At 42.2% G+C, this 12,483-nt stretch overlaps 1 protein-coding gene across 3 annotated transcripts; it reads left to right on the forward strand.

Annotated features, from left to right (window-relative positions):
- The first annotated feature begins 2,086 nt into the window (after positions 1-2,086).
- rps24 (ribosomal protein S24) lies at positions 2,087-6,511 on the forward strand. Of its 3 annotated transcripts, XM_034292956.1 has the most exons (7): positions 2,087-2,150; positions 3,001-3,066; positions 3,206-3,415; positions 3,585-3,698; positions 4,262-4,264; positions 5,290-5,305; positions 6,297-6,511. In XM_034292956.1, exons 1-6 carry the CDS (start codon positions 2,148-2,150, stop codon positions 5,293-5,295), a joined length of 402 nt encoding a protein of 133 aa, XP_034148847.1. In that variant the 5' UTR covers positions 2,087-2,147; the 3' UTR covers positions 5,296-5,305; positions 6,297-6,511. The 3 variants fall into 3 exon arrangements, with proteins under 3 accessions (XP_034148847.1, XP_010887396.1, XP_010887397.1); XM_010889094.3 differs by lacking the exon at positions 5,290-5,305; XM_010889095.4 differs by lacking the exons at positions 4,262-4,264; positions 5,290-5,305 and having other exon boundaries at positions 6,297-6,505.
- Positions 6,512-12,483: the final 5,972 nt, after the last annotated feature.

Consider the following 12,483-nt stretch of genomic DNA (forward strand, 5'->3'; position numbering starts at 1 on the left):
AATGCTTTATATATAAGACTCAATGGAGACAAGATTTGTATTGAACAAAGTATAACACTACACAAAGGCAGTAGATATTAACAGCGTTACTGAAAACACAGCCTTTGTTGATTTACAGGAAATCAAGACAGATCTTTTTCACATGTAATAAGATCTGATCTTGTAGACAATGACATTTAAGTGAAAATAATTGTAATTTCTCATCAGAAAAACAGTCAATGTCTGCCAACACCATAACAAATACTTTGTAAAAGCACCTTTTGCTAGGATTATAGCAGTAAGTCTGCTTGAATAAGTCTCTATCCACCTTGCAATGTTATAATTTTCTTCTTGTACAACCAAATGTATTTCATAAAGTTTTCTTTTTAAAACAGCGTTTTTCACAAAGCCTTAAACCCCAATAGGGTAAGCAACAAACATAAATTGATGCACAGTGGCTAGGGACTCTGGTGTTGGCCAGTCCTCGCCTGGCTGTGCCAGGTCAAGATTATCAAATTCTATGATCTTTATGGGCCACATCAACATGTTTGCATGTTCAGATGATTAGTGGGTCAATAAATACAGGTAGATGTGTCCAGAGTCTATAAGCATTACCCCACTCAGCTGCATAATCAAGTTTACAGGGAGAGCCAGGAGTCACCAGGCCAGGCATTCATAAGGCGTGGTACAACACTCAACACGTTAGTACAACTTATTTATGGTTCACACTTGTTGACAAAATATTGAAATGTCCTCTTAAGATTCTACAGTACACCAGAGAAAATAGAGTGAGCATCTCTTAGATCCAAAAGAATACCTCAGCATAGTATTCAAAATGAACATAGTCCCTGGGCACACAAGCTATTACAGTGTAAAAACTAGGGACGGGGGTTCCGGAGAGACGGGGGGGCACCATTTCAAGCAGTATGTGTTGGTTGGATTCACTGAGTAATTATAAACTACATTATATGCATTTTTCATGTTGTGTTTAAAGTCATTTTTCTCCTGCATTTGAAATCTGTGAACATCTGTGGTTTAGTTCAGTGGTTCCCAACCAGGGGGTACTAGGACCCCTGGGGGTACTAGGACCCCTGGGGGTACTAGGACCCCTGGGGGTACTAGGACCCCTGGGGGTACTAGGACCCCTGGGGGTACTAGGACCCCTGGGGGTACTAGGACCCCTGGGGGTACTTGGCCTCTCCACAGGGGGTACTTGAAAACACTCATGACACCATAGACTTACTAGTGAAATTAATACGAGGGGGTACTTCAGGGGTACTGAAAGCAGTGCAAAAACATTTTGGGGGTACAGTAACTGAAAAAGGTTGGGAGACACTGGTTTAGTTGATAGAAAACAGGAACCAAATGTATGTGTATTCTGATGGTCCAAAATATTACATTTCAATATTTTGTAAACAAGTGCGAACCATAAATAAATAGTACTAACATGTTGAGCTAAAACTCTTAATGATTTTAGATCATTGAGGCATTTCAATGTACATCATTTGGCATGGGGCCAATTTAGGATAGATTTATACATATTGAATCAACATCTGCAACAACCAGCTTCTGCATACATCATCTAATTACCTGTGCTTATGCCAAGACCCTACAAACTAGAATGAAATTCTACTACAAACTAGTTTTCCGTCAGTATTCTATGCATATATTCTGTGCATGTGGAAAGTATATTTTCATTCTTGAAACTAGGATACCTATGCACCTTGCTGTCATTGGTGTTATATGACTGTCATGTAACGTTAAAGGTAGAAATGTCTCTTTACATTTTGTTGTTGTTTTTTAGTTACACACTAAAGTATGAATAAAATTCAATAAGGACACAACAAAACGGGTCATTATGAGAAATCAGGTAAAACATTGGTAATGTAGTCATGTTCCAGGCTATGACATCAACAGCACAGTAAATCTGTATTAATTATCTTGCCAAAGGTACATGGGGATTTATTTGGTGATATTTGATACATAATTGAGGAAAAAATACCTACAACAGACAACTACACTTCCTGTTCCCTCTGTCACTGTACTCATAATTGTCATGTATTTATAGTCAGGCAACTACTTAGCGCGACCCGTTTCCATTCAGGCATTTGGTTGACCGGCTACGGGTCTTTCCTCCTTTTCCTCATCCCTGAGAGGCTGACGCCAAGATGGTGAGTCTTACAGCATAAAATGTCGAATAAAATCCTTTATTTATCATCACCATCCTTTTATCGTTATTAAAATCATTAGGACCTGATACATTTACAAGCCATCCCTGTATGAATATTACAATATTGAAATGGAAAAAGGTGTTTTTAGTTATTTATAATCCCTGATGTGTAACGGTGGCCTCGAGCTGTCGGACGCCTTTTCAGTCAGTTGTACAAATAGTTGAAAATTATGTTAGAAGACATAACTTGTCATTTCCCCCAACTGCGATTTTACGAGTACTTTGTGGTTTAGTTTAGGTCTTAAATGTAATTATTTTTACCTGTGTGGGGGAAATTGCTAGCTACATGCTAATGTGTGTGCTAACAAGGTGTCCTCGTCTTCTGAGAGTACTGTAGCGCACACGGCACAGCGAGACTCGCATTGCATTGTTTTTCTGCTGTGAAGACTAATTTCAATAAAGCGACACTATCCAACTAACGCTAACATAACATAGCCCTGTCTTCGACATAAAGCTTGTAGGCAATTCGTCCAGAAGTGTTCATGTGATCTGGAGTGGGTAGTTGGCAAGATTTCTGTTAGTAGCTAGTGATGCTAGCAACCTGTCAGCATTACTTAATTAAAACTGAGATGCACTGTTCAGGCGTGTAGTTGACTTATAAATGTTACAGCTGCATTAATGGGTAATGTAGTTTCATGGTGTGAGTAATAGTGCAGCAATTAACTTTGCATTTGCCTGTTGACTAACTACTTACCTGACATAGCGAACAATTGTCTGTACTTGTGTATCGTAGTAGTCATGTTACTTGTTGGAGATCTAAGACCCCTAACCTGTTGACTTACTACTTGCAGAATGACACCGTTACAGTCAGAACCCGGAAGTTTATGACAAACCGGCTGCTTCAAAGGAAGCAAATGGTAAGCCCTAATGTTTTCCACCACCTGCAAACGTTATGTCTCTGTCCCTTTATACTGGTGCTTGGTGGGTCACTGTTTGTGAAGTTATGAAGCTTTTCATTCTTCATTGCTGTGTGGTCTAAGTTACTTTGTTTTGTAGGTTGTCGATGTCCTCCATCCGGGCAAAGCTACAGTCCCTAAGACTGAGATCAGGGAGAAGCTGGCCAAAATGTACAAAACTACGCCCGACGTAGTATTTGTGTTTGGCTTCAGGACCCAGTTCGGTGGCGGCAAGACGACAGGTTTCGCTATGGTGTACGATTCTCTCGACTACGCTAAGAAGAACGAGCCCAAGCACAGACTGGCCAGGGTGAGTCCGTGCTTGAAAAAGGAAAACAAGTGTGGCTTTAGCTGGTGAAATGCATTCATTCTGCTGGCAGTGTCTCTTAGTGTTGTGGAGTAACAGAAATGACTTTGAATAGGGAAACACGACATGCGCACCATGAAAGTATTGTTGGTTCATTGTTTTCTGTTCACAGCACGGTCTCTATGAGAAGAAGAAGTCCTCCAGAAAACAGCGCAAGGAACGCAAGAACAGAATGAAGAAAGTACGAGGCACCAAGAAAGCCAGTGTGGGTGCTGCTGGCAAAAAGGTAATGTCTCTTATCCCTCTAACGGTTCCTGTTCACTTAGGGGTTCATCTTTTTAGGCCGTTTCAACAGTATATCTGTTCTGATTTGAAAACACAATTTGGCTGAGTAGGTAACAGAAGTTACTAAATGTAGGGTATGCTTAAAGAGGTCTCAACCAAGATTTTACATGTTTCTGTGTGGACATGGCCATGAAGGGCTTCCACGATTTGAATATGGTCAACTGGTTTGGACTTCATATGGGCTTGGCATCGATTGCTGTCTGCCTGGTCATTAGGGGAGATATGCCAGTTGTTCTTGAAGTCTGACTGCGTGTAAATGGTGATGGCCACACTTTAAGGTTCCAATAGTGATGCTGTTTGTTCATCAGTCTGGGACTTTACTTTCACCCAAGCCAAGATCAATGCAGGAACGCAAGTTTCTTTGATCAATTGGGACGACCCACCTCTCATGTCATCTTATTCATTACATATCTATCTTTTACTTAGTCTTTTCTGCCTTTTTATGTGTTTAATGTTTTAATATTCTTCAATCTTTCCTTCTTATACTGTTCTTTGGGACTGTAGAAGGTAAATGTTCTTTTTGTCAGTAGACTTACTGCTTTGAGCAGATAATACTACTTAGGTGTGATGTTACTAGATAACTTCTGTGAAAGACCTTCATCCCTATCTTCGCATTATAACCAGAAAATCTATATAGCATTTTTACACATGGATTTATCTAACATTCACATTGTGTTCAATGTCATTCATGTACCAGTTAATACTTATTTGATCATTGTCGCTAACGCTGGTGCTAACTGATCCCTAGTTGCCTTGTTCAGATTCTTAAGTGCCTGAAGTGGATCTCTGAAAGACTTCTCAATTTATTCCTCCAGTTTTTTTATTCCTATTTTTTTTGCCCATCACTTGTTTTGGTAATGCCATGTATTTGTATTTTTTATTTCTTTGTCTATATTTGTATATTAATAGCCAAAAATAAGCCTGCTTTTTAGTTTTGTGGTTTATGTTTAAAACCATTCTACATAGGCCTTTTTAGTCCAAATTTGACTCAAATTATTCGATTGACTTGTGGCATAGTGTATAAAGTAATCTTTTAATGGCATGTAGCCTTTCTCTATGCAACTGAAGTCAGTGTTGGTGCCTGCTCTGAAATCGCCACACAATTTTACATAGTGTGGTGGCAGTCAGCTTCATAGTCTTGTATAGCTCAGTGCAGCTGAAAGCTGCGATGTCAGGTTAGCCCCAAACAAGTCAAATATTAGAGCACTCGTATGCCGTAGCTGTCGTGACACTTTCTCAAGTTAACGTCAGTGTTAAAGGTATAGCCCTCTGAAAAGGTTTTCTCTCTGATCTCATTAAATGAACCTCTTATCTCATGTAGTAGAAGGGTTGGATATGTGGTTCCGCAGGGCTGGATTGAGGGACTTTTTTTTTTGGAAACATTTGTGCTTTTACTTAGTTAGAATTGGAAGAATATTATGCCTTTCAGAGATCTACTCTAGGGGTGTGAATTATAAAGTAAAATAGCTTAACATTACTTTCATCCCTTTGCTTTTCATTTTGCATCCCATGGATAATTTTTTTTTTTACAGAAATGAGGTCTTACAGGTATAAAATGGAGTGTGCATGTTGTGCTGTTGTGTTAATGACCATTCAGTCTTATATCCCGGTAGACCTTGTAGAGACGTGAACCTGCATGTCTTCCATGTAGTTGTTCAACATTACTGTTCTCTACCAGTAAATACCGTAGCACTTCAGTCTGTCCTATCCCCTTTTTCCCCCAACTCCTTCAAATAGACTTGTTGGTGGAACTTAATGTACTTTGACAGTTGCTAAACTATAATTATTTTATTTAGTATCTCCCGTACTTTGCTTGTAGGGGATACCATCATTTTAAAGATATATACTGGTTAACTGCCCAGTCAAATGGGGCTAACATGCGCTAGAAGCAAAATCCTTTAGTTAGTGTGTTTTTAAATGGTAATTTCCCTTTCAACTTAAATGGATGCTCTACCTGAAAGTGATCTATTGGCCACAAGAAAGGAATCCATTGTTCAGTTCTTTTAATCGGGTATCAAATACTGAAGCCCTTTGCCCAAATCTGTTAACAGTAATCAGGGTGTGAGCACTTAAATGCTCCCATGTCCGTTGATGTAATGGATGTAAAAAATTAGTTTTCACAAAAAGTATTTTGTGGTGTGAAACTGTGTAATACCATTTAATTTAATTGTCTTTTAAGGATGTCTAATAGAATACTTAAGTTGTATGTCACTACATATGGGCAACTGAACCACATGTTTACTCGTATAACTTTTCGCAAAAATGTTACACTATACTGCCTGATTAATTTGTATTTTCACCAAGCTGAACATTTTCAGTTAACTAATTCCTGTTATTGGGATGCATTTTCTATTTAAGTTGTTGGGCCCCATACCTAGCCACTGCATCTGTACCCTCTCACAAAATGTCCTGTCCTTTGTTTCCTTCAGCCCAAGTATTACCCCTGTTCCTAGTTGAGTTGACCCTCTCCCGGAGTATGGTAGTGGTTAGACTGATAGGAATGTTGCTAACTAACTTTTCTTCCTTTGTTTCCATACAGTGAGCCCAGGGAATCAGGGATGGTCCTCGTGCTCAAGATGTTCTTGTATATTGTCATCAAATAAAAATGTTTGGAAAAAAGTCACTGTCCTCTTCATGTCTTGGATAGAGCAAGTATGTTTGTACCATCATTTGAAGTGTCCCTTGACATAATTTGTCTTAACTGCAAATGTAATAAACGTATGATCTAAATATATCCCCGATAGCAAATATTCACCATGCTCTTAACTTGTCTAGTGTGTTAACTAGGTTTAATCACTCTTGACTGGCAGTCTGCCAGATATGGTTGATCATTCACCACTCCAATGTATTAAACTAAACTATGAAACCCATTACTACTACTGAAGAACTGTTAAGCATGAATAAGTACATGTAGGCCTTCATCTGTTCATTTAGTTTGACCAGCAGAGGTGCCTGTTTTAATGCAACAACCAACCTGTGTGGCTGTGATGCTTTTCTGAACTGCATTTGTGAAATGTGCTGGTGAGGTTGGGGTGTCTGCAGAATATAATGAAACCCTATCAGTCTGGGACACTGCTACTTTGGCTGCTAGTGCTGTTCTGTCTGGTGTAAGGAGTTAGTGTATAGATTTGAAAGACCAGACTACAATCAATTCAACAGTGTAGCCCTCTGCTTTAACTCCCTACCAACAGTCCTGCTTTGTTTTCAGTGGTAGCTTGTATTGGCCTAACCTTTTGCAGTGCAACTAGAGGTTTCCATTTCCCAGCAGTTAGTTGACCGAAGCAGTTCTATCAGGGCAGAAATATGACAAATTGACTTGTTGGAAAGGAGCCATCCTATGAAGGTGCCACATTGAAATCCATTGTGTTATTCTTTACAGACTCCTTCTGTCTGGCAAACGCCTGGCTTTGTGCTTGATTTTATTCTCCTGACAGCAATGGATGCGGCTTAACTGGAGTTTGAGCTGGGCGTCCACATACTTGTGGCCGTGTAGTGTATTAAGAGAGTGGGTTGCCTTGGCCAAACAGCTGCACACAAGCCTAAGGTCATGCAAAATGCCAGGCGCCATCTTGAGTTCTGTAAAGCTCACCAACGTTGCATTCTGGAGCAGTGGAAATGCCTTCTCTTATCTGTCAGTCTGACCAGTGAATCAGGGTTTGGTGAATCCAAGATTAACGCTGTCTTCTGAGTGCGAAGTATTTGGTGGAGGAGGAATAATGATACGGCCCTGTTTTACAACTTCATGGACAGAATTCTGGGACAGACTTTTTTTCAGCATGGCAATGCTCCAGTTCAATGTCCACACTGAAAGGATTCTTCTGGATCTTTGTGAGAGGTCGTGACTGGCCTGAGCCCTCACCTCAACCCTAACACTTTTGGGATGAATTGCAATGCCAGGCCCAATCACCCAAACATCAGTGCCAAACCTCGATAATGCTGTTGTGGCTGAATGGAATGCAAACCCTGTATCGGTGTTCCCACATCTTGTCGAAAAGCTCTGTTTACTGTCATAACTGCCACCTTGAAATCCTTCTCACCCACCCCTGTCCCCCAGCCCGGAAACATGCCTGCACCTCAAAGAACTGGCCTACGTCGTATCCACGGCAACGAACGATAAGGACATAAGCTGGCTGGCAGGTGGTGAATCAGAAAATGTCCTCTATTCTGTTGTCAGTGGCGACAGCTCCTTGAAGTTTCTGGCCTGGGTATATCTGGCCTTAAGATCCATAAAGCTCAAGCTGGAGGCTGTGATACTCCCTTGACTTCAGGTCAACAGTGTCTCTATTCAACATCTGTAAGGCCAGTCCCTTTGGACTGTGCCCTAACCACAGACGGTAGCCCTGGGCGCTGCAGGCCGGGCCGGTGTTGAGCAGATGTGCCGGGTGATGTGGCAATATAGTCTTAATAATCCAACCTTAAGCAACTGTATCTAGGCTCTGGTTTCAATCAGAATCTTGGCATAAATTGGAACTACCTCACTGCCTTCATCACTACCATATCTGTTTGAATAATGATAATTGCTATCCCAAGTACTTAATCTTTTCACTAAATCCACTTGGAATGGGAAAACTAGCTTTGGGTTTGAATCACAATATTATGGCATGATTGTCCTGTGATTTGGCAGGAGAGATTTGAGGTCACGTGGCACTAGAACTGCAACACTATAACCAGCTCTCAGTTCCCCCATTTCCAGAAGATGCTCTGTCTCAAGTCTGTGTTGCTACGCAGGCCGCATTCCCTGGGTCCCACAATGACACCACTGCAGCGCCAAGAACCACCAATGCGTCTGTCATGCTGTCCCACGGGACCAAGCTGGAGATGATACTGTTTCACTGTGTATTCCCTAGTGTGTAGCTGGCGGCCTACATCATGGGAGAAACACCTTAGCCTCCTGCTTCAGCTTCAGTGACATACAGTATCTCACCAAAGTGAGTACACCCCTCACATTTTTGTAAATATTTGATTATCTCTTTTCATGTGACAACACTGAAGAAATGACACTTTACTACAGTGTACAGCTTGTATAAGAGTGTAAATTTGCTCTCCCCTCAAAATAACAGAACACACAGCCATTACTTTCTAAACCGCTGGCAACAAAGGTGAGTACACCCATAAGTGAAAATGTCCAAATTGGGCCCAAAGTGTCAATATTTTGTGTGGCCACCATTATTTTCCAGCACTGCCTTAACCCTCTTGGGTAAGGAGTTCACCAGAGCTTCACAGGTTGCCACAGGAGTCCTCTTCCACCCCTCCATGACGACATCACAGAGCTGGTAGATGTTAGAGACCTTGCGCTCCACCTTCTGTTTGAGGATGCCCCACAGATGATCAGTAGGGTTTAGGTCTGGAGTCATGCTTGGCCAGTCCATCACCTTTACCCTTAGCTTCTTTAGCAAGGCAGTGGTCTTCTTGGAGGTGTGTTTGGGGTTGTTATCATGTTGGAATACTGCCCTGCGGCCCAGTCTCCGAAGGGAGGGGATCATGCTCTGCTTCAGTATGTCACAGTGCATGTTGGCATTCATGGTTCCCTCAAAGAACTGAAGCTCCCCAGTGCCGGCAGCACTCATGCAGCCCCAGACCATGACACTCCCACCACCATGCTTGACTGTAGGCAAGACACACTTGTCTTTGTACTCCTCACCTGGTTGCAACCACACAAGCTTGACCCCATCTGAACCAAATATGTTTATCTTGGTCTCATCAGACCACAGGACATGGTTCCAGTAATCCATGTCTTTAGTCTGCTTGTCTTCAGCAAACTGTTTGCAGGCTTTCTTGTGCATCATCTGTAGAAGACTCTTCCTTCTGGGACGACAGCCATGCAGACCAATTTGATGCAGTGTGCGGCGTATGGTCTGAACACTGACAGGCTGACCCCCCCCACCCCTTCAAACTCTGCAGCAATGCTGGCAGCACTCATATGTCTATTTCCCAAAGACAACCTCTGGATATGAGGCTGAGCATGTGCACTCAACTTCTTTGGTCGACCATAGCGAGGCCTGGTCTGAGTGGAACCTGTCCTGTTAAACTGCTGTATGGTCTTGGCCACTGTGCTGGTGCTCAGTTTCAGGGTCTTGGCCATCTTATAGCCTAGGCCATCTTTATGTAGAGCAACAATTCATTCTTTGCTATGAGGTGCCATGTTGAACTTCCAGTGACCAGTATGAGGGAGTGTGAGAGCGGTAACACCAAATTTAACACACCTGCTCCCCAGTTATTTTGACGGGACAGCAAATTTACACTGTTATACAAGCTGTACACTCACTGCTCACTAGCAAAGTGTCCTTTCTTCAGTGTTGTCACATTAAATGATATAATCAAATTATTGCAAAAATGTGAGGGGTGTACTCACTTTTGTGAGATACTGTACATCCTTCAGTGGCCCTCTAAGAGAGCTGCGCTGTTTGGGCTTATCATTCAGCCTTCTTGGTCAGCAGCCTTTAGACCCACTTTTACAATAATAAATTATTGTAAAAGATTAAAAGATCATCAAACAAGCCTAATCACTGTGTCCACTTCCCAGACTTACAAACACATCTGTTTGACTTTGGATGCCACCTTGTTGTGGAGTTCAGAGCCAATTTGATGCTTTTACGATGCAGAGAACAATAGTGCCACAACGCTGATTTAGGTTCATGTTGTGTATTTTAATTTTATTGTCATGACACAGGAAACAGTAGGTGAGGTTGCAGGATGAGTATTTTGCCAGGCTGGCTTTTAATATGTCTGGGTCAAAATGCAAACAGAAGCGCATAGATATTTTCCTCACTCAGACAAACCCAAACACATTGAGTCCAGCGCCTTAGAAAAGTACCAGTTACATTCCTGCATTCTCTAGACTGACTGACATTCCGGGTACATGACCAGCACCCAACCACCTAAAAGTTTGATCATTTTCACATATGGTAATGTCATTTGCCGGTGAGAAAGAGCATCATGGACACAATGTGCTTCTTCTGGTACCACACAGAGATGTTGTATGCTGTAGCTGCAGCCTTGAGCTACAAACATGTTCATAATTGGTGCAGTTGGTGACAGGAAAACCCCAGGACCTCTGAGATTTGCACTGCATTATATTTTTTCCATTACCAAAGGGTGCGATTTGGGACACATTTCAGTGTTTATTGTCAAAGCAGATGCCCCTACTAACCAGAATAATTACTATTATAACACCCGTGTGTACCTCATTTTAAGGCCACAAAGCAGAATTTCTTACAGAGATGAACGAGCTGAGGGATGCTCTGCCTACACTAACTTTGATGTGTTGATTTGAGTGGAGCCTGTTCTGTGGTTTGTATAAAGGCTGTGCAGTGATGCCAATCCCTTTGTGATGCTTACCGCATTTACGTCTTTGCGCAAACCCAGATGAGTTCAATCATAGCGCTGGGCTAGCACAAATACGTACACACCCTAGGGGCCAGGCTTGGAATGGCTTGAGAAACACTAACGTTGAGACATTGAGAAGCCACACAAGCTGTAGTAACAGAAGTGGACACACGGGGGCTCTCTTTCCCCGTTGGGTGCTAATACTTTGTAAAACCAACACACACACACACACACACACACACACACACACACAGACACAGCCTCCCAACGGCAAGCTTGATTCAATATGCATGTCAATCCTCAGGAAAAGCAGAAAGAGCAGAATGGGGGGCAGGGTGGTGGTAAGTAGAAATGCTCACATCCACAGTGTCACTGCAGCTACGACTGGAGCCTCAGTCAATAACAGGCTATATTGAGTAACAGAACAATCGCCCCGCAGTTTGACGAACAGGAAGTTCTAGAGTGGGACACGATCAACTTTGCTGTCAAAAGTGGCTTCCTATCTCCGTCTTGTGTCGCCCTCCCTCCTCACAGGCTCATAGTGTTGTCCCCTTTTCCTTTGTTTATGGAGAGGAGACGAGGAAAGGAAGCCAGAGGAAGTAAATACAAGACGGAGTGAGGAAGCCAGGCTGAGATGAGGAAAATAAGCGTTGCTCCAGCACTGAGCTGTGCCCTGGGCCGGCGGCGGGGGCTGAGACGGACAGGGGAGGAGTAGAGAAGTGAGACGTGTGTGAACTGCTGATCGGTACTGCTGTGGTGTCTGACTGCAGTCATTTCACTTGTCCTCCCTGTTAGACCGTCTGTCTCTGTTTTCATTCATTGTGTTCTGTCAATTGAGAAATATGCCACTGGTCAGGTCTGAGTGATGTGTTATTGGGAATTATCATCCTTGTCAGTGACTTGGATGTTGTGGGCTACCATGCAAAGGCAGATAAGCTGCAGGCTAGCGTGCAGGACATTAGCTGGGCTACATAACAGAATGCTGTAAAATCATTTTTCTCTTTTTAATTGTTGCTAAATGTTGTTTCATAAAAATCTATGGTGACATTTTACACAGCCCTCCACAAATGTGCTGGTAACCTCTCTTCTTCGTTACAGCATAATATAGTTGATTTAGCTTAAAGAGTACATGGAATAATATTAGAAATATCTAGGTTGAAGGACGACATTCTAGTGGATATTGCTCTGTGCCCAGACATTCACCTTCACATTTGTCTTTTTTATGAACAGGTTGTTCCCAAATTTAACCCTATTCCTATATAGTCCCCACATTTTGACCATGCTCCACTGCACACTGCAAATAGGGTTATGGCCTGAAATAGTACACTATGGACCTAGGGAATAGGGAACCATTTGGGACACCAGCAGTGTTAGAAATAGAACAGATCTCCTTTGTTTTA

The sequence above is a fragment of the Esox lucius genome, chromosome 6, assembly GCF_011004845.1.
Source record: "Esox lucius isolate fEsoLuc1 chromosome 6, fEsoLuc1.pri, whole genome shotgun sequence".
NCBI lineage: Eukaryota > Metazoa > Chordata > Actinopteri > Esociformes > Esocidae > Esox > Esox lucius.

Bases quoted from the DNA above. Each gene is read 5' to 3' on its own strand.
- rps24 (XM_034292956.1), top strand. The intron at 3,067-3,205 runs GTAAGCCCTAAT...TTTGTTTTGTAG, and splicing joins TGCTTCAAAGGAAGCAAATG to GTTGTCGATGTCCTCCATCC. The intron at 3,416-3,584 runs GTGAGTCCGTGC...TTCTGTTCACAG, and splicing joins CCAAGCACAGACTGGCCAGG to CACGGTCTCTATGAGAAGAA.